At 38.1% G+C, this 22,400-nt stretch overlaps 1 protein-coding gene across 1 annotated transcript in view; it reads right to left on the bottom strand.

Annotated features, from left to right (window-relative positions):
* Positions 1-1,106: 1,106 nt before the first annotated feature.
* yipf6 (Yip1 domain family, member 6) overlaps positions 1,107-22,400 on the bottom strand; it is a 33,304-nt gene continuing 12,010 nt past the window's right edge. The window contains exons 3-7 of the mRNA XM_063060867.1: positions 20,864-20,942; positions 19,813-19,855; positions 14,652-14,777; positions 10,217-10,392; positions 1,107-8,583 (exon numbers count right to left, since the gene is read on the bottom strand). Coding sequence (XP_062916937.1) covers positions 8,465-8,583; positions 10,217-10,392; positions 14,652-14,777; positions 19,813-19,855; positions 20,864-20,942 — 543 coding nt within the window. The 3' untranslated portion in view covers positions 1,107-8,464. The remainder of the gene's footprint in view (positions 8,584-10,216; positions 10,393-14,651; positions 14,778-19,812; positions 19,856-20,863; positions 20,943-22,400) is intronic.

A 22,400-nucleotide genomic window follows, 5' to 3' on the forward strand; every position in this document is an offset into this window, starting at 1 on the left:
GAAATGCAAGGCATTTGAGGCATGGAAGACTGTCTTCCACACACACAAAATGACAATGGATTGATGGAACACTGGCTGCCCCTTATAAGGCTATGGACACGAGACCAGATTAAAGTTTTCAAGACGGAGAAATGAGACTGCAAGTTGTTCAAGCTGTTTTACAGACTGATTTCAATGTGCCAGCTTCTTTTTTGAGTAGCAGCTCAATTGTTTAACTTTTTTCTTAGCTTTGATCTAACGAAAGGGTAATCTCTCCACACCTTACCCCCAACCCAAGTATATTTTCATAGACTAACTCCTTTGTCCGAAAGACTATATTACATGATAGCTTTCCAACTGTGTACAAAATTGCAACCCAATTCTGAGTCCTGCCCTCTCCCTACTTCTATTTGGGCTGCAGATATTAATCCTTTAAATATTGAAAACGTGACGGAGATTTTCAGTTCAACAGATGGACCAATCACAAGTAAAATGAATTGCTCTCCAACTGTAACAACAGAAATTCTGCAGATGCTGGGAATTCGAGCAACACACATCAAAGTTGCTGGTGAACGCAGCAGGCCAGGCAACATCTCTAGGAAGAGGTACAGTCGACGTTTCAGGCCAAGACCCCTCATCAGGACTAACTGAAGGAAGAGTTAGTACTTAGTTAGTGTTGTTCCTCAGGTTGGAGGAACAACACCTTATATGCCATCTGGGTAGCCTCCAACCTGATGGCATGAACATTGACTTCTCTAACTTCCACTAATGCCCCACCTCCCCCTCATACCCCATCCGTTATTTATTTTTATACACAAATTCTTTCTCTCACTCTCCTTTTTCTCCCTCTGTCCCTCTCACTATACCCCTTGCCCATCCTCTGGGTCCCCCCCTCTTCTTTCTCCCTGGGCCTCCTGTCCCATGATCCTCTCATATCCCTTTTGCCAATCACCTGTCCAGCTCTTGGCTCCATCCCTCCCCCTTCTGTCTTCTCCTATCATTTTGGATCTCCCCTCCCCCTCCCACTTTCAAATCTCTTACTAACTCTTCCTTCAGTTAGTCCTGACGAAGAGTCTCAGTCTGAAACGTCGACTGTACCTCTTCCTAGAGATGCTGCCTGGCCTGCTGCGTTCACCAGCAACTTTGATGTGTGTTGCTCTCCAACTCTATTCACTATTTCCAAAATATGATTTCAAATCACATCAGGTTTGTTACATAATGCATAATGGAAAGAAATCAAACTGCCAGAAATTGGTTTAAAACATAGGGATTAAGTATATTATTGGCTCAATTTGTAAGTCCTGCCAAAGGGTTTCCGTCTGAAACGTTGACTGTACTTTTTTTCCATAGATACTGCCTGGCCTGCTGAGTTCATCCAATATGTTGTGAGTATTGCTCAGTTTCTAAGGTCTGGTGTGTAATACACTCAAAGGTTAATTACTTCAAGCTATAAAATTAAAAGCTCCCTGGAAAAGTCAAGGAGTCTGAGGAAGGGAAAATAGTTAATATTTCCAGTCGGAAGTTTTTCCATCAGAAATTCACATTTCCAGCATCATTCATTTCTCTTAAAGAAAAACATATCATTAAATATATAAAAAATTCGGACTGTGTGTAGTCATTGATGCAAATGATGCATTTCACTGTATGTTTTGACACTTTGACATGTGACAAATAAATCTAATCTTTCATCTCTAATCATTGGCAAAATACTAGATTACTAAATCTCAATACAATAGATTAAAGGAAATATTTTCAGCAGGTGGGATGGAATTTATGTTCTGGATTATTCTACTTTACTCAATAAATCTTATTACAATTTAAATAATTTGTCATGTTAAGGTTGTATCACACATCCTGAGTGTCCTTTCTAACTAAAGCTGAAAAGGGCAAAATTTTTAAATTGTATATTTTTCCAAAATTACACCATCCTCTCAGCAATGAGCGTTTTTTGTTTCATTTTAACCAAGGACACAACACAATCTATAAATGGGTGACTGACTGCACTGTGGTAGTTATCAAGTCAGTGTCTGCATTTCTTTGCTGATATGTAATGTTTTATATCAATGTAGTCCAATCAAGAAGCAAAATGCCATGTCCCTTACCTTACAATCTGTTTTTAAACTCCTTCAATCTGGTTTGGATTCAGAGGGAAAGCTATTTTTATTGCTCATGTCCTAATCAAAGTAGCAAGTGCACTTCCATTGCCTTTCCACATTAGCTAAATGACTTTTATTTTAATTCATTGTAACAATTGGAGAATGAGATTGACGTCACAAGTACTTCTTTCCTCCTCCATTTTTCTGAGAAATATTACGAGTTTCTACTCTGAATGTTCACCCACAATCCGAATTTGTACTTTACATAGACCCACTAGATTTGGCTAATGAGTGGCACATACTGTATGAGAGAGATAATTTGGCACATTTGAAAATTTGATTCAGTACCACTCCCATGCTTTTACATTATACTTCTCCAATTTATCCCGTCTGGCATTTTTCAAAATTGCTTTTATTATTAAATCTGCTTCCTCTATACTTTTAAGCAGAGCCTTTAAAATTACAACCTGTTCTCTACATTTTCCCTCACGCCATCACTACCACTTGCGTTAAGTATATTAAACTTACTGCATCTGGTTTTTTATCCTTCCATCTCTCTTCTCAATTCTCTCCTCTCTGAGAACAACCACCCACATTTTTCCAAGATTATACATAGTTTACCATTCAATCCAGCGGCCTTTTAGTAAATCACTTCCAACACCTTCTCCAATGCCTTAGCTTCTAAGCCAAGTCAGTTTCCCCCAATCTGGTCACATCTCCCATCAGTACCAATCTATTGATTAGTGGTGCAGAAAATTTCTAGTGTTTCACCAAACAAGTATTCTTTACATTGGGGCTAGATAATTACTGAAAGTTTAATTGGGATAAGAGATGGGAAGCAAAATGTGAGGAGGTCAGTTTTCAAAAGTTTACAGAAAGGTGAAGTGAGTGGGCAAAATGTTGGCAGTTGCAGTGTAAAGCATAAAAAATTTAGATAAGCCACTTTGACAGGAGGAACAGCAAAGTAAAATATCATTTTAAATGTTGCAGTATAGTTGGATCTGGATGTCCTCATAGGTGAAGTAAAATTTACATGCAAATACAAGCAATTTAGGCAGCAAAAGGAACATTGCCTTTTATTTTAAAAGGGGCTGAATACAAAAGCTTAACATACTGTTTCTAACTATACAGGAAACTGATGATCTTCCTGGGATTTTGCATGGATCTCCATATTTAAGGAAGGTGCACTTGTATTTAAAACAATTCAGAGAACATTCACTAAGTTGATTCCTGGTAGGAAGCTATTGTCTCATGAGGAAAGTTTGAGTGGGTTATGCCTATACAAAGAATTAGACATAATCTGAGTAAAAAATGTAGGATCCTGACCACAAGATTGACAACAAAGATGCTGAAATGTTTCAGAAAAGGCAGTTAACCTTTTAAGATAGAGATGAGAGTAATTTCTTTCAGAAGGTGTGAATCTTCAAATTTCTCTAGACTGAAAGCTGTGGTTGCCAAGTCACTAAAAATTTAAGCTTATGATAGATTTGCAGAATATGGAAGGATCAAGGTTGATGGAAAACAAGAAAGTGGAATTGAGGCCTATATCAGATCAACCATGAACAGTGGAGTTGGCCAAGAAACCAGAAGACCCACTTCCACTCTAATTTTACCATCAGGTAGGAGGTACAGAAGCCTGAAGGCACACACTCAGTGATTCAGGAACAGATTCTTCCCCTCTGCCGATTCCTAAATGGACATTAAATCTTTGGGCACTACATCACTTTTTTTTTAATATACAGAATTTCTGTTGTTGCACATTTAAAAAAGTCTATTCAATATACGTAACTGAGTTACTTGTTTATTTTTTTTTCTCTCTGCTAGATAGGGATTGCATTGAATTGCTGCTGTTAAGTTGACAAATTTCACGTCACATGCCAGTGATAATAAACCTGATTCTGAAAGATGCAGAGCACCAGAGCTAAGCCTGATCCTTCCTACACCCAACAAATACATTATCTGTGTTCACAGTCAGTATGAATAGATACAGCCCAATAGTAGGAATTAATTTTCCCCTCCTTAACCCAGTGACGAGAAGATAACATATGTGCCAAATTAAATCTACTTAGCTGAACACTGAGAATTATACCTGGGCCCTTCTCCATCTGCATCATCTAATATCATTGTAAACATTATACTATGCAAATGAACCATCAGTGGGAACTGGGAGTGAAAGTGAACAATCTTTTACGTGCTGTACCCATTTAGGTGGCACGACTTTGAATTTCTTGAGGGTGTATTGCAATGGAACACAGCAAGTTTCTTTTCTCATTTCTGTCTGTATTAAAGCAGTTGTAAGTTGATTGTTTTTCCAAACACAAGTGCAAACAGCCCCCCACCCCCAAAAAAAAAGAAAATTCCAAGATCCAATCTTGTTAAAAGCGATCATTACAGCAAAAGCAGACAAATAAGATGGAGGGAAGTTTTTTTCCATCCTGGTTTAGTAAATTTATAAACACACAATGTGCAAGTATTTACAACAAAAATGTCAAGTTGCATTAAGGCTTCAGATATTCAAAAAGATTCCCTGCAAATACCAGAGGCACCATCCCCATTTGTTATACAACTTATAGATTTTCATGTTGATTCTGTATTTGTAGAAAGTAAAGTCCTGATCCCTACCTACCCCTCCTCCTTAGGGAAAATATATAAGAAAAATAACACAGAATGTCTAGAAATTTAAACCAACCCTGTCACATGCCACCTCACTCATCAGCTTTATTGGCTATGTCCTCAGTTTTCATCTACAATATTGTCCCCAGCATACCGCTATCAATATGCTGCAAGGATGTCATACTCATAGCTTACCAGCACCAAAACAAAAAATATAAACTAGTGCATCCAATAATATGACATAATAGTTCAAAAAATCTCACTGGATGCAAAATGGACTGGCTCTTCAATGTTCAAGTGTCACTAGTTAAGAATATCACACACCATAATTTTATTGAACCTATTCCCAACTATTGATAAATTGGGTGACTTGCAATATAAGGTTACGTGTAATATGCATATCTTGGAAAGTGTGTTACAGTAATAACTTTCCTTGTACTCTCTGATAACTTTGTCTGGATTGATGAAGAAAATTATGTCTGGATTGATGAAGAAGATCCTTTTCCCAGATTTTTCTTCCACTAGAAAGGAACTTGGTCACAACGGCTATTTAGCTGAAAAATTATCAAACATATGCCTGATGGAGGGACGTGTAATTCCAACATTCAATGCCATTAAGAGCAAAAGTATTTTGTTTATTATTTACTGTCAATTCTAAGTCTTTTACATCATTGTGACCACGAATATTCAGTGACACGGTTAACATTCTTGGTTAACAAAACTTTGCTGACCTTCATCTTTAACAGTTCAACAGGGTTTTTTAGGGAGAGAGACCCTGATTCCCATTAGGCAAAACTTTGTAATTCAAAAACATTTATAACTAGAGCCAAGAGACAAAGAAGGAATTTCTGAAACTGAGTGAAATTAAAAATTCTTAAGGAGCAAGCAGACATGAGTTTCCAGGAATGTACACCCATCAAAATTATATCAAACTAAGAGGTTACTTCATGAGCACTTCTTTTTAAATACATTTTATTACTATTCAGTTGGGTTTGGACTATTAAAGTATAGGTTTTTCTGCCATGTAACCAGCAAAATATTAAAATTAACCTTTAAGTTGCATTTAAAATTCCAATATAGTAAAAGACATTAAAATTGGATTGAACTAAGAAAGCTGTTTCTTTCTCCCATATAAAGCACAGGGGAAATCTGGATCTCTGTCCTAAAAATACTGTCGAAGAAGATGAAGGTCAGAGTTTTGCTAAACAAGACTGTTAATTAAATTGGAGTTCATCAAGTTAAAAGAAAATTGATGTATAGATCTAAATGAATGGTGGAACACACTCAAGGGGACGAAAGGACCTTTCTAGTTTCCAAGCTCTTGAGTAACAACATACATTCAATTAGCGGTTTTCCACACATAGACAGGTTTCAGGGAATAGAGGTTTTATTCCCTCCAAAGGAATGTTACTCTAGTTATGAGCTCTCTGTCCCATGTTGCTAAGTCTCTGTTCTAAAGTGAGATCTATACAAATTTAGACATTATGGAATGGTTGTAGAAACAAGATGTGCCAGTGGACAGCAGAAGAAGCATCATGCTTATTCCCACAGCTGTTTTTGATTTTTACCTTATTTCCTCATTGTCAAGTAGCTAACCAACACTCCTTTAAACATATTTTTAGAAGCAAGATCTATTATCTTTTCACATAAAGTATTCCAGATCCAAACAACATGTCCTTCCTAATCTCCCTCTAGACATTTTAGCATTGAATTTTAATCTTTGACATCCTAACCATTTTTTTCCTCTACTAATTCCATCAAAACAGAGATCATCTTAAAAACATTTTTTAGGCTATCTTGTAACTTTGCCTGCCTTAAGGTTTCCAACTTCCCACAGATGAAATCATTTATACTTTGGAAACATCCAGATATATCTCCTCTATATCCCTTCAAAGGCCTTCACATCATTCCTGTCTGGAGTGCCCATATTCCAGTTGTCTATACTTCAGTTGAGGATTTACAACACAGTTTCTTTATGTTTCAACATACAATGGCAGAATGAAAACAAATAATTTGTTTATTTAACAACTGCGATGTACTTTTAAACATTTTTCAGTTGTGCCCTTATATGGTATGTTGTCTTTCTATTAGAAGTTTGCCATTTCTACATCCTTCAGTAGTTGAGCTGCAGAAAAATTTAACAATCCCTACATTACTCACCAAGCTTCCGGTTCCAAATTATTCTGATATTAGTTTGTTAATTAGTGCCTATAGAATACTGAAACAACTGATAAAATAAATCAATGCATACAAACAAAACGTGTAGTGTATGTTCTAGAAAATAGTTAGGAATGTTAACATATGGCCCACTTCATACACTAATGAAGGAAGTGATAAAACTTCCAATTTCAGATCTTAGAATCTCCTACATCAGATTTGCTCTGCTCTAACAGTTCAGAGACATCTTGTACCTGTGTGGCATTCCTCTCATTCCCGAAATCTCTGAGGAAGTTCCAACTTCAAAGTTAGATTAGCATTGTGCTTTATACTCATGAAGTTGAGATACTAAATTGGCACTCCAATACTAATTACACATTGATCCGCGCAACAACAAGAAAGAGGTGACTTGTAAACCATTAATGCATGATGGGTGTGTTACTCAGCTCTCCACTGTGACCCATAAGTGAAAGGAGAAACTTTCAATGATTTATTTTCTAAACTTGCACAACTGTCTTAAAAAATGCCAACAAAATGGTTCTATTGGACCAGTGGAGTTGGTTTTGCTCTATATTATTCAAGGTTTCTCAAATTCTCATCTGAGAGAACTTTCACTTGATTCAGAAGAGGTGACAATTAAATTGTATGACTAAAATTGTACAGATTTTTTAAAATTCCAATCCATGAAGGCAAGGATGATAAAATTTTCCAATTTCCATTCCATTGGTGTTGAATAAAACCTCCATTCCAATTATTTAACCTGGTTCTGTATCCAGGAAAAGTTCATACTTTTTCAACCTTGCTCATAGCACAATGGCACCTCCAAATGAAAAGTTCCATTCTCAATTTATCCATCCTTAGAAGGCACCAAATATTCACAGGATATAACTATGCGCAACCAAGATCCTCCAACTCATTGTAAAAATTTCCATTCTGTGTACGAACTAAGGTAATAATGCTCACCAGATTTATCACTTTTCAAACCCTATCCTGACACTTCGATCACTGAAATCACTAGATGTTAAACAAATTATGGATGACTTCCCACTATTTAGTTATTCACCGCAAGGCCAATAATACTATGTACTGGCGTATCAGCTGCAGTCAGTTAGTTACCTTAGTTTGGATCATGATGGAAACTTGGATCTTAATTATCTTTATGTTTAGCTCGTAATGTATTTTGGGAAATCTCCAAGAAAATTCCTACAGAAAATTTAAATCAACCTTTTTAAATACGCCTTCAATTAACACAATAAATTAAAATACTTTGGAACTAGATTTCAAATCAAGTTAAATTCCTTCACATTTGAGGAAAAAGATAATATGCATAGAACCAAAAGAATAATATAATTCTGATCTCTAAGAGTCTCTAACTGCAGTTCAATTCCACAGCTTCAATTAATAAATTTCCCCAGGAGTCCACAAGAGTTCGGTTAATCACCTCTTTTACAGATTCTTAGAATCACTGTACATTCAATAATATACAAACTAAATATCAATGACTCTTGATCTCCTTGCTGCATAGCGAGCTGCCTCTCAAATAACCAGTCTCCAAAAACCATACAGAAATTATTTGAAATCACTTATACTTCATCGTCCTCACTTTCAAGATAACTGCCTCATGCAGATGCATTGGAGATGATCATCCAACTGATCACAAAGTAGAAAAGAAATATCGGGTAAACAGCAAGGGCCTTGCGATTAGGTGGCTGGCTATCAGCTAGAAATGCTGTTGAGGCTAGAAGAGAAAGGAAGCAAAATGAGAACATACATATTAATGAAAAAAGCGACAACTCTAATTTTATTTTTATTAATTTTGACCAAGAAGCCCTACCAAGAGATAAACTATGCAAAAAATGATGGATTTGTTTATTTATTGAGAAATACAGTACAGAACAGGTCCTTTCGATCCAATGAGCTGCACCACTCAGCAACCCACCTATTTAATCCTAAACAGAACAATTTGCAATGACCAATTATCCTACAAACTGGTACGTCTTTGAAATGTGGGAGGAAATGAGAGCATCTTGAGGAAACCCACCCAGTTTTCTGGGAGAATATACAAACACCTTACAGACAGCACTGTAATTGAACTCTGAACTCTGTAATAACATTGCACTATGCTACCATGGTGCCCACGGACAGCAAATGGTAGATGTCCAAGTTTTAGCCCTGGCAGTGAAGTAAATAGCTTGTGTTTTATTTGCCATATAATTTTTCTGTATACCTAATAATATTATTTGTTTCTTTAATACATTTCAACTTTTTCCTCAATCTATCAGTTTTATTGAACTGTCTTCAAGTGGTGGATCAACTGCTGGGGAAGTATCATAAGCACTGCAGCACTCCAATATATAACAAGTTAACACTGTTCTTTATGTGTAGTCAGGGGCAGCACATAACCTGCTGGGAGTACTCAGCAAATTGAGTAGCATTAGTGGAAGAAAATAAATTGTTGATATTTTAGGTCAAACCCCTGCAGTAGCACTGAAAGTGAAGAGGCCCGATGACAAGTATAGAGAGAAAAAACAGGAGTGGCTAGCAAGGACTTTTTTCTATCTCTTTCTTTGCCTCCATCGTCACTCACCTCTCACAATATTCCTTCTGCGTCCTCGTTCACCTTCTCTACCTGGAACTATCTACTTGTCATCTCACACCCTTCCACCAATCACCTTGGATTCCTTTCTTGGCATTCCCCCCTCCTCTCTATACTGGCTATCTCACCTTTCCACTCTCAGTCCTGACACATTTCTATTTTGTAAGAAGCAGAATTAAATTTAAGGCCAATTTTGTATTTCATTCTGTGGAAGGAACAGTTTTAATGTAATTATTTCCTTCTCAAAGTAAACTTTTCGTCCATATGCCAAAAATGTGGTAGTTACTTTCCATAATTTAAAATCTAATCTTTTTTGGAATGTTTTCGTAATTCAACTGGATTATTGCTTTATTCTAAATTTCCCTTCCCTCACTGCTCATTAAATTGGGGTTTGAATGACAAATTTTTTATTCATCAGTTTTAAATCCATCATCTATTCCAAGCTTCCCAAACTAAATATTGTAGTTTTGATAAAAGAAACCAGTTAGAATACAATAAATTTTGATAGCAGTTATTTTCTTCAGTTTACTCATGATCTTTAACTCCCCTCCCCAAAATAACGTTAACTGCTGGGAATCCTGTCGAGGCGGAGGAAAAGCATCAAAGTGGGAAATCAGACCTGATTCTATTTTGTTGTGATGCAACCATAACAAAATACACACCCACAGAGCGTCATAACAGGTCTGATTTCCCACTTTGATGCTTATTTAGCAAAGCTCAATATGTCTGTTAACTTACTATAATGTCCTGGTACTTAAAGAAGGCAAGTACTTACCAAATGTTGACCAGCCAAAAGCAGCCAGCACGACAATAAAGCGAATTATGACCACTGATACTGGGATTTCTGACGTACTTGAGTGTGGAGCCAGGCGAATGAGAGAGCAGATTATCAAAGCTACTGTGAGTGGTAATATGCAATAGCCCAGCACACAGAGACTTTGAAAGAAAGAGCTAGAAAGTTAAGAACAATAAACTTATTAGAACTCCACTCTCAACCTTTTTCAGAGCTTCCATTACATTTTTGCTTTCAGGGTGTGCCCAGTACGTTTTTTAAAGAAGAGTCGTTTCATTCGTTTAAAGTTATAAGAACATTTTTTAAATTATCCCTCCAATCTACAATCGGTATTGGAATACTTTTGATCATAAAAGGCAGTGGAAAATGGGATGGGAATGCACAGCAAAAATTCCTGATTGAAGAATCATAAAAATGATAACAGCTTGGGAAGTTATTAAAGCTTCAGCAACACCAACACAGGTAATCCAATTTCTCTGCCCTTTCCCCATAGTCCTGCCATTTTTTTTTAAATTATTGACTTAATCCCTCTTGAAATCCCTTACTGAACTTGCCTTTACCAATCTGTCAAACAAAGCGATCTAACATTGCATAAAAATGTTCTTCTTCTTCACAGTGCCATTTTTTGCTAATCATTTTAAATACGTGATCTCTAGTCTTTCTAAGTCTTCCACCAAAAGGATCAACTTCTCTATCAAAATTCTTCATTATTCAATATCACTGCTTTCACATCTCTTCTCAACTTTCATGTAACAAGAAGAACAATCCAGCTTCTCCAATTGTGCTCTAAAACATGAACCAAGCCTTTGGAGCCAGTCAAGTAAATATTTCAAAATCCTTCACGTCTTCCCTAAACTGCAGTGGCTGAACCAAGTTGTGACTAAACTTTCATACTAAAAAAGGTTCATTATAATCTCCTCCCCTTCGTACTCTGCCTAAATTTACAAAATCCAGAAGCCCAGGTGTTTTATTTAAAATGCCCTCCTACCTTCATACATATTTCTCCATTTCTCTACCAACTTTAAACCTGTATCCTTTCACATTACATTACCCAAAATTCACCTAGCACTGCACTGTATTAGATTTCATGGGCTACGTATCTGCCAGCATCTCCATGTATCATTATTTTCACCACACTGTACCACATTTTGTTCATCTATCCAACTTCCATTTATTTATGTGCTGCACGCCCATTTATCAAGTAGAAGAAATATCTTAAGATTAGTGTGAAATAGTGCCTAATTGTCTAATTGATGTTTGCTCAAAGGTGTTTGCTGCTGGAGGAAAAAAACAGAAAAAAGATACAGACAATATAGCTAGGGTAGTTTTATGCTAGTACCGATTGGTGGCAGTAGAAAGCAGAATAAATTAAAAAGTTGTATGGTACAGTACCTACGTACGGCCACACTGTGGCAGTGTACACAATTTAACCCACAGTCTCCAAACGTACATACAGTGGCCACTTTATTAGGTACCAAATAAATGTGGCTACTGAGTGCATAGTCGTTGTCTTCTGCTGGTGTGGCCCATCCACTTCGAAATTCAATGTGTTGTGTGCTCATAAATGCTCTTCTGCACACCACTGCTGTAACGCGTGGTTATTTGAATTACTGTCACGTTCCTGTCAGCTTGAACTACTCTGGCCATTCTCTTCTGACCTCTCTCATTCATAAGGTGTTTTCACCCACAGAACATCCACTTCCTGGATGTTTTTTGTTTATCGCACCGTTCTCTATGAACTCTAGAGAATATTGTGTGTGAAAGTCCCATGAGATCAAAAGTTTTTGAGGTACTCAAGTCACTCTGTCTGGGACCACCAATCATTCTGCATTCAAAGATCACATTTCTCTCCTATTCTGATGTACGGCCTGAACAACTGAACTACTTTGACCATATCTGCATGCTTTTATGCATTGAGTTGCTTCCACAATCGGCTTTTTAGACATTGCAGAAATCAGCAGGTTTACAGGTGCACCTAATAAAGTGGCCACTGAGTGTACATCTCAAGACAAAGTGATCAGATGATGAATTTCAGTAATACTGGTTGAGGCAGTAAGTTGGGTGGTAGGGCAACAAAGCAGACAGCACATCGCCTCACGATGCCAGCAATCACCTATCCAGCTCAATTCACGCTGCTGTCTGTAAAGAGTTTGTATGTTCTCCCTGGAATCATGTGGGTTTCCTCTGGATGCTCCAGCTTCTTCTCACATTCCAAAGAAACTGGGTTAGTAAGCTGTGAGCATGCTATGTTGGTGCCAGAAGTAGGGAGTCACTTGTAGGCTACCAGTAACAATCCTCACTGAGCATTTTAATGTACTTTGTTGATGTTTCAATATACATATGGCAAATAGAGCTAATCAATCAATAATCAATCGCAGGATCATTTGAACAAAGGGACCATATGCCCAGAATTTCATCCCCAGTCACAATATCAATATCAATGGAATAAAATTAGAAGCAGAGTACAACACTCTGATAGTTTCTTTCTTATCATCTAACGTGACTAATTTTAAAGTCTCATTTATAAGATATTTATTTAATTTATTTACTTACTGAGGTGCAGCATGGAATATGCCCTTCTGGCCCTTTGAGCCAGCTGCCCAGCAAACTCTCAATTTATTCCTAGCCTAATCCCAGGACAATTTACAATATACTAATTAACCTACCAACCGGTACGTCTTTGGATGGTGGGGGGAAACCGACGCACCCAGAGGAAACACGATTACAGGGAGAATGTAGAAACTCCTTACAGACAGCGACAGTAATTGAGCTTGGGTTGCCTGTACTATCAGGTGTTGTGCTAACCAAAGTTGACAATGCAGCACACCCTCAGTACCAGACCTAAGTAACCTAAGTGCTTATATTTACACTACTGTCTAAACCCTCAAGCAGATCACTTGGGGCTGAATCCAATCTTGAATCAAGTTAATAGGTGTTATCTACCAATGTTATATCATGAAAAAATGTACAAATTAGAATGCATACTCACTTTATTATTGACACAAACATTGTGGGATAAGATCAACTTATAACATTAATTGACATCTTTTGTTTTTCTATCTTTCCTGCAGCAAGTACCATTATCCTTCAACACTCTTTTCCCTAGTATATAGATCACTAATTAAAAAGATATGTACATCTAGCCTTCAACTAGAACACTTCCGGATCTTGCTCAGTTAACTACTCAAAGGAAAAGCAGTCTCTCCAGTCTGTGATATAAGAACCCTGTTGACATTAATGGCACTGGTCGGTGCTCAGAACCAGTCAAAGCAACAAAACGGAAACACATTTATTTCCACCTTTAACAAAGCAAACATCCAAAGTTCATCATAAGTAAGAGAGGTGGAGGATCAAGAAGTAGAGCAGCTATAGAATGGCATTTCAGATACGGATGCCAAGGTCGCCCAACTATGGAAAAGGCTGGCCAAGGATGCATCTGAATCAGATGATCAAATGGAGCTTGAGGAATTGTTGGAGAAAGAAAACAATGAATGGCTGTAAATAAATTTAGAAATCACAAGAAATTTAAATTCACCAATGATGAGAAACAGAGTGTAGGTATAGAAAATGTTCAAGATTTATATTTGGATAAACTGTGATTATAGAAAGCAAAGGATGTGAGATCAGTAAGGAAGAGATGAAGAAATAAAATCCAGATGTGATAAAAATGTTTCAATAGTGACAGGAAAAGCAGAGCACAAGTATTTTCTTGAGGGCTTAGATAACTCTGCCCCAAGTAATTTATTTCCTGTTTTTAAGCTGATCTCCTAGACCATATACCAACTCGTATACTGCAAGAACTGGTAAGCAAGGCCTTAGAAAGGTAATTCTCAGATGCACAAGAGCATTCACTTGAAATCCTGCATGCTTTGGAAAAGCACATGCTCCTCCTTGGCATAGCTCAGTATTTTTGCAGTTCCTTTTTTTTTGTGGCTGAGTCTTACTGCAGCAAAAGAAAAGGCTAAATGTGATATTATTAACTGGTACCCAAGCTATTACAAATAAATGAAACAGAACCTATGAAACTTTACTTTTTAAAACAGCAAAAGATCAGAAAATAAGTCATTGAACTAATGTCATACCAATATAAACACATGGAGTTAATATTGTATGTAGGATACCCCTATGAATTAGCATTCACCCTGTTGTGTTATTGTGCCATACAGATTAAAAATATCAAAGAATGAATCCCTAATCTGCACTTAGTGTGATACAGTGCAGATAATACTTCTGAACCTTAACGCACCCAGAGGGTGTGGTGGGGGGGGAGGGGGAATCATATCCAAAATCTCCACTCCCAAGGACCAAAAGAACAACCATTTGACTACTTGAGAAGTGCTGGTGCCTGTGGAACAGCAGTCAAGTGACATTTGGCAATTTTATAAAAGATTAGAAAACCTGGAGGAAAAAAACTCACATTGTGCCACCAAGCAGCTTGGAGTTTAATGTAATGACGACTGCGCCGAACCAGACAATGACAAACACCTCAGCAAACTGTGGGCCTCCATCATGTTTACTTTCAACAGAGCTCCCCTGTAACAACCTGCAAGAGAGATAAGAGATCACAATGCAGCCCAAGTTGCATCTTTAGAAATTAGAGAGTTTTTGTAAACCATGGATGTGGTTAAGAGTTAATTAAAACAGAGGACCCACAAGCATCCTGCAGCTTTTCAAGCAAGCAACTGAATGCAATTAATAGCAATGCTGACATAATTGACGTAGCAACCATAGAACTGAAATGTAGAGGGAAATTTTCCCTGGAAGGCGTTCAATAGTTGGAGATATAAACAGCACCTGTGCAAGGCAGAAATGATAAGCTAAAGAGGCACGTAGATGACACATGCAGAACACAAATACTTGACACAGGACAGGTAAGACAACAAATTCAACTGCATATACAAAAAAGCTGCAGGGAGGGTGATAAACAAAACAGTGGTGAGCCTCAAGGATACACTTTTGTCCTTCGATTACAATTTATATTAATCACCCAGAAAAGCAGATAATATGTAAGGTATCGAAATTTATTGCTACGTGAAAATAGGTAGGGGTCATTTTGCAGTGAGGATATTTGGACTTTGAAAACAACACTGGGGAGAAGATACAAAAGCCTGAAAGCATGCACCACCAGGCGAGGAGAGCTTGTTACCATACTCTTGAATGGACCTCTTGCCCAATAAAATAGACTCGTGATCTCACAATCTACTATGTTATGATCTTGCAACTTATTGTTTACTGATGCAGCACTTCCTCTGCAAATTTACACTTCATTCTGCACTGTTGTTGCTTTAACTTGTCCTATCTCAATACACTATGTACAATGCCCAGAAGAAATATTCACCCCCCCCGAAGTTTTCATGTTTTATTGTTTTACAACATTGAATCACAGTGGATTTAATTTGGCTTTTTTTTATACTGATCAACAGAAAAAGATGCTTTCATGTCAAAGTGAAAACAGATCTCTACAAAGTGACCTAAATTAATTACAAATATAAAACACAAAATAATTGATTGCATAAGTATTCACCCCCTTTAATATGACAAACCAAATCATCACTGGTGCAGCCAATTGGTTTTAGAAGTCACATAATTAGATAAATGGCAATCTGTTTTTCACAACCTGTGTGCAGTCAAGTTATTTCAATTGAATGTAGTAAAAAAATTGAAAGACCACCACCTTGTATTCCGTTTGGGTAGCCTCCAACCTGATGGCATGAACATCGATTTCTCAAACTTCCAGTAATGCCTCCTCCCACCTACCCCCTTCACCTTGTCCCTCTCTCATGTTATTTCCTCGCCCGCCCATCACTTCCCTCTGGTGCTCCTCCCCCACCTTCCTCTTTCTTCCATGGCCTTCTGTCTCTTTCACCAATCAGCTTCCAAGCTCTTTGCTTCATCCCTCCTCCTCCTCCAGGTTTCACCTATCGTCTGGTGTTTCTCTCTCCCTCCCCACACCTTTCAAATCTACTCCTCAGCTTTTTGTTTTCCCATCGTGCCAAAGGATTTCGGCCCAAAACATTGACTGTACTTTTTTTCCCATAGATGCTGCCTGGCCCGCTAAGTTTCTCCAGCAATTTGTGTGTGTTGCTCAGATTTCCAGCACCTGCAGATTCTCTCGTTTGTAGTAAAAATACACCTGTATCTAGAAGGTCCAACTGCTGGTGAGTCGGTATCCTGGCAAAAACTACACCATGAAGACAAGAGAACACACCAAGCAACTCCATCAAAAGGTCATTGAAAACCACAAGTCAAGAGATGGGTACAAAAAAATTTACAAGTCACTGAATATCCCCTGGAGTATTGTTAAGGCGATCATCAAGAAATGTAAAGAACATGGCACAGCAGTAAATCTGCCTAGAGCAGGCCATCCTGAAAAACTGAGTGACTGTGCAAGAAGGGAACTAGTAATGGAGGCCACCAAGAGACCTATGGCAGCTCTAGAGGAGTTTCAAACTTCACTGGCTGAGATTGGAGAGACAGCACATACAACAACTGTTGCCTAAGTGCTTCACCAGTCGCAACTTTATGGGAGAGTGGCAATGAGAAAGCCATTGTTGACTAAAACTTACATGAAATTTCAGCTGTTTGCCAGAAGGCATGTTGGAGACTCTGAAGTCAGCTGGAAGAAGAGTCTATGGTCCGATGAAACCAAAATTGAGCTTTTTGGCCGTCAAAACTAAATGCTATGTTTGACACAAGTCAAACAATGCACGTCACCAAAAGCACACCATCCCTACCATGAAGCATGGTGGTAGCTGCATCATGCTGTGGGGATATTTCACTGCAGCAGCCTTATGAGGGTAGAGGATAAAATGAATGCAGCAAAATACAAGGATATTCTAGAGGAAAACCTGATGCAGTCTGCAAGAGAGCTGCGACTTAGGAGAAGGTTTGTTTTCCAGTAAGACAATGACCACAGGCGTAAAGACAAAGCTACATAGGAATGGCTTATAAACAACAAAGTTAATGCCCCAGAATGACCTAGTCAGAGTCCAGACCTCAATCCAATTGAGAATTTGTGGCTGGGCTTAAAAAGGGCCGTTCACTCATGATCCCCACGCAATCTGACAGAGCTTGAGTAGTTTTGTGAAGAAGAATGGGGAAAAAATTGCAGTGTCCAGATGTGCAAAGCTGATAGAGATCTATCCACACAGACTCAAGGCAGTAATTGCTGCCAAAGGTGCATCTATTTAATACTGACTTGAAAGGGGTGAATACTTATGCAATTATACGTTGTTCCACCACCAGCCAGGTAGTGCATTGCTCCTATTTAGCACTCCATGTACTTAAAAAAACGCATGTAAATCTTCTTTAAACTCCACCCCCATCCCCGACCTTAAAGCTAAGTCCTTTAGTATTCGACATTTCCATCCTAAGGAGAGAAGCACTCTGACTATCTACCCTGATTCTGCCACTTAGCCTTCAACTCTCCAGAGAAAATAATCCAAATTTTCCCACCCTCTCCTTATAGCTGATACTCTATAATCCAGGTAACATCCTGGTGAACCTTGTCTGCACCTTCTCAAAGGCTCCATGTCCTTATCGTAAAGCAACAATTGGAACTGTGTACAGTTGTCCAAATGTGGCCTAACTAAAGTTTTATCCAGCTGCAACATAACTTTGCAACTTTCATATCCAGCATCTCAACAGATGAAGGCAAGTGGGTCATACATTTTCTTTACTACTCTAATTTTTTGCAACTTTCATGAAGTTAAGGAATTGCACAACTAAATCCTTTTCAAAGCTCCTAGAAATTCTGCCATTTATTGTATACTTTCTTCTTAAATTTAACCTCCCAAACAGCAACAGTTTATACTTATCTGATCAAACTTCATCTTCTATTTCATTGTCCACATTAATAATTGATCTATATCCAGCTAAACCCTTTGATAACTTTCTTCACTATCTCCAACGCTGCCAATTTCTAAGTTGTCTGCAGACCTACCAATCAGCCCAAGTACACCTTCACCCAAAAACTATGTCCCAGCATCAATCCTCATAGAACACTACTGGTCATAGACTTTCATTCAAAATAATACCCTTCCACCAATATCTTCTGAATTCTATGGCCAAGCCAATTTTAAATCCAATGTCCCAAGCTTCCATGTGTCCTATGTGCCTAGATTTTCTGGATCAAGTTACCATGAGGGACCGTGCTAAAAGTTTTACTGAAGTCTATATATACAATAACCACTACCCTACTCTCAACAATAATCTTTGTCACCTCCTCAAAAAAAATTCAGCTAAGTTTGTACGACAACACCTCCTCACACAAAGCCATGCTGGCTATCCCAGAAAAGTCTAGGCTTTTCTAGATGTTAGTAGATCCTATCCCCGAGAAGCAACTCCAGTAGCTTTTCTACTACTGATGTAAAGCTCACGAGCCGTAGTTTCCTGATTTGTCCCTCTTAAACAGAGGACAACATTAGCCATCCTTCAGTCACCTGAGACCTTGTTTGTGCCTAAAGAGAATACAAAGATTTCTGTCAAACCTCCTTTCTACCCTTTCTCAATAACCTGAGACAGATCCCTTCAGGTACCAGCTCTTATCCACCTTAATATTCTTCAAGAGATCCAACAGCTCCTCCTTCTTGATATTTATAACCCCTAGAATATAGGCATACTGATTTTACTATCCTCTACATCCTTCTGCTTGGTAAATACCAATGCAAATTTGGTTAGTGCCTCGCCGATTTCCTCTGGCTCTAGACATAAGTTCCTTCATTCATTCTTGTGTGGTCCTACCCTCTTCTTAGTTATCATCTTGTTTTTAAAATATGTATAAAATATCTTGGGATTCTCTTTATTCCTACTCACCAGAAAGATTCTGTGTTCCTGTTTAGCCCACCAGATTCCCTGTATGCTCTTTCCTGTTTTCTTTATCTCTCTCAAAGGCCCTGTCTGATTTCAGCTTCCTGGAACCTGCACATTTCCTTTTGGCCTTTAGCCTCCACGAGAGGGTAAGATTGCAGAAATAGGGTAGTACTGTTGCAAATGTACAGTGCGCTGGCGAGGCCACACCTTGAGTAATATGTACAGTTTTGATGCCTTTATTTAAGATAAAAAAAACTAGTACTGGAGACAGTCCAAAAGTGATTCACTTGGCTAATTCCTGAGATGAGAAGGTTTAGGAAATTATATTATTTAGAGTTTAGAAGAATGAGGAGTGCCATTGAAACATATAAAGCCTGAGGGAGAAAAATAGCGTAGGTGTCAAGATCTTTCCTGAAATGGCAGAATCTTAAATAAGGAGCTGTGTTTATAGGAATTGATATTTAAAACGGAGTTGCACAGGAACTTCTTTTTGTAAGAGGTATTGCACCTCTGGAATTCTCTACTGCACATAGCTGTGGCTGCTAAATCATAGGGAGCTTTTGAAGAGGAAGTAGATAATTTTTAAAAGCACAGAATTAAGAGATTTGAAAAATTGGCACGGAAGTGTTGAGACCTGGGGCTGACCATTTTGAAGAATGGAGCAGGTAAAGTGCCGACAGCCCACTCCTGCTGCCAATTCATGTTCCAATGTGACAGAGTCTAGATTCAATATATTATACAAAGACTTATACCAGTGTATTACTTACATTGCTAACAAAACACATAGTATGAGAGGACCCCACAGATCCCCTGTAATGAAGAAACAGAAGAGTTACTCATAATCATATATAGTTTCTATAAAGTCAGCAAATTAATAAACTAGTCAAAATCAAAATCATCTCCCTGACAACTTAGATGTTAAAGACATCGCCTGTTTTGTTATTGGAAAGATTCCAATCTCTGTTTCCAAACACAAGGAGCCAATTCAACAACAAATTGGTGAAGCCTAGATAAATATTTCACTTCTGATCCCAAACATTTCCAAATCCAAAACATGCTTTCTTTTTATTTAACATAGCTGATTAGTTTGGAGCCAGATACAGAGTAAATTCTCATTCTAGAGATTCCTACAAAATGAGCTCTATATCCTCTGTGAGCAAATTTCAAACTATCTGCATTCTCCTGTTACCCAATCTCTACTAATTAGTTCACACAATACAGATTCCAGTCAGCCATTGAGATAAAATAAATACAAAAGTATTAAATAATCCAGCTATACAAATACTTGAAGTTTTCACACACTTATGCATATTGGTCTCATTAATAATGTGCACCACATTAACTCATATAATTTTATAGAATGTACAGAAAAAGACATTGGGCCAAAATATGTTCAATGATGTTTACGCTTCACTAAGTACCACCACACTAATTTTCATCCAATGCTATTGGCGTAATAATGTATTCCTTCTCCCTTAAGTTACCTAGCTTACCTTTAAAAGCAGCTTTCATAGCTCCCTTCCACATCCAGTTTCTTTGACCTGGATGACCACTGCACTGCGCATTCCATGGTGTTGCTTTCCAAAAAGCACTAAATATTATTGATACTAATCAACCTCCACTCACCCATTATATTCCCCCTTACCCAAACCCACTCAGCACGAAGTCAGTAATGCCAAATGTTAACATCCTATCAGAAGGAAATAAACTTTGTGTGTATGATTGGACATTACATTTACCCACACAATCAGTGCAAAAGTCTCCTTTCCCCTGAACGTATCCCAATGTATTCAGTCGATTTTGTTCAAATGTACTCACAGTCTCTAAGGAGAGTACTGCTCTTTCTAGGATACATAACATGGACAAATTTCTTCCCAACAGCCTTCAGATCTCGCATCTGAGAAACATAAGAAAACATAATATTTAATTCAAGGAGTATTTGGAATCATACCAATACATACTGTATAAGTCAAACATACCTATGACTAAGAAAAACATGTTCATTACAAAATGGCTTACATTTTTTTAAAAATCCATACAAAATAAAATCTAATTTTTACATTAGAAAAAGAAAAGGTACAATCATAAAGACTAATGAAATATGAAGTAGCCATTTGGCCCACCAAGCTAAAAATGGGCATTGCTTTTATCTATTTAGCAACTTGGCAGCTTTTGATCCAGAGGTTATGGCTCCTCAGCTGCATATCCAGGTACTTTTTACAATGTAGTGAGGATTTCGGCCTCGACCAAACTTTCTGACAATGAGTTCCAAGGCCCTCATCACCTGCCAAGCAAATACTACCTCTTATTCTTCCACCAATTAACAAATCTATCCCAATTACTGACCTCTGCTAAAGAAAATAGCCTAGATTTTATCCTGCCTTAGCCAGAACAATTCGCTTTGAAGTTAATAACATACTGTAATTCCAACATTAAAAACCTATAATGCAATTCTAACAATACAAAATAACATATAAACTCATAATGAAACTATTCAATACTTAAATACGGAGGTCACTTCCAGGTCATCAAGGGAATGGCGGTGTAAGGAAAAGGTCTCTCGACAAAAAAGAAGGTAAACTGCCCCAAAATCGAATTTAGACAAATACTTAATATTGCATAACTATATTAATAAAAGGGGCAAGGATGATGTCTAAGAACAAGAATAAAAAGTCCGCTTCGAAGGCTGATAAACATAAAGAGATGCAGCAAGGCAACGGGCCTAGCTCCCCCACGGCAAGCCAGGACGGAGATAATGAGGGGGAATCGGTGACTCTGTCTTTGATTCTCGGAGAGATTTGCGAGTTCCAACAAGATAACAGCAAACAGCTGGAAGATATTAAAGGAGAAATAGTAAAAACTAACTCGCGGATAGATGAAGCCGAAGCGAGGATTGTTGGAATTGAAGAGAAGCTACAAAACGCCGAGGAAGTGATAGCAGAAATGCTGAAGCTACAAGACCAGCTCCAGTGGAAACTAATAGATCAAGAAGGCCGCTCGAGAAGGGAAAATGTGAGGATCTACGGAGTTCCCGAAGGAACCGAAGGTAAACCCGGATTGATGATTCCCTTCGTGGAGAAGCTGCTTAGAGAGAACCTTGATATACCGGCCGCAAAAGACCTACAGATAGAAAGGGCTCACCGCGCGTTGGCACCACAGCCTCCGGCAGGCGCCCAGCCCAGATCGATTCTGATGAGATTTCTCAGTTACAGAACGAAGGAAGAGGTGCTTAAAAGAGCATGGCAAAAGAAAGGTTTCATGTGGAACAACTGCAAAATCAGTTTAGACCACGACTACGCACCGGGCATTCTTGCCAGACGGAAGGAATATACGGAAACACGGAGAGTCCTGAAGG

Source organism: Mobula hypostoma, chromosome 10 (assembly GCF_963921235.1).
Source record: "Mobula hypostoma chromosome 10, sMobHyp1.1, whole genome shotgun sequence".
NCBI lineage: Eukaryota > Metazoa > Chordata > Chondrichthyes > Myliobatiformes > Myliobatidae > Mobula > Mobula hypostoma.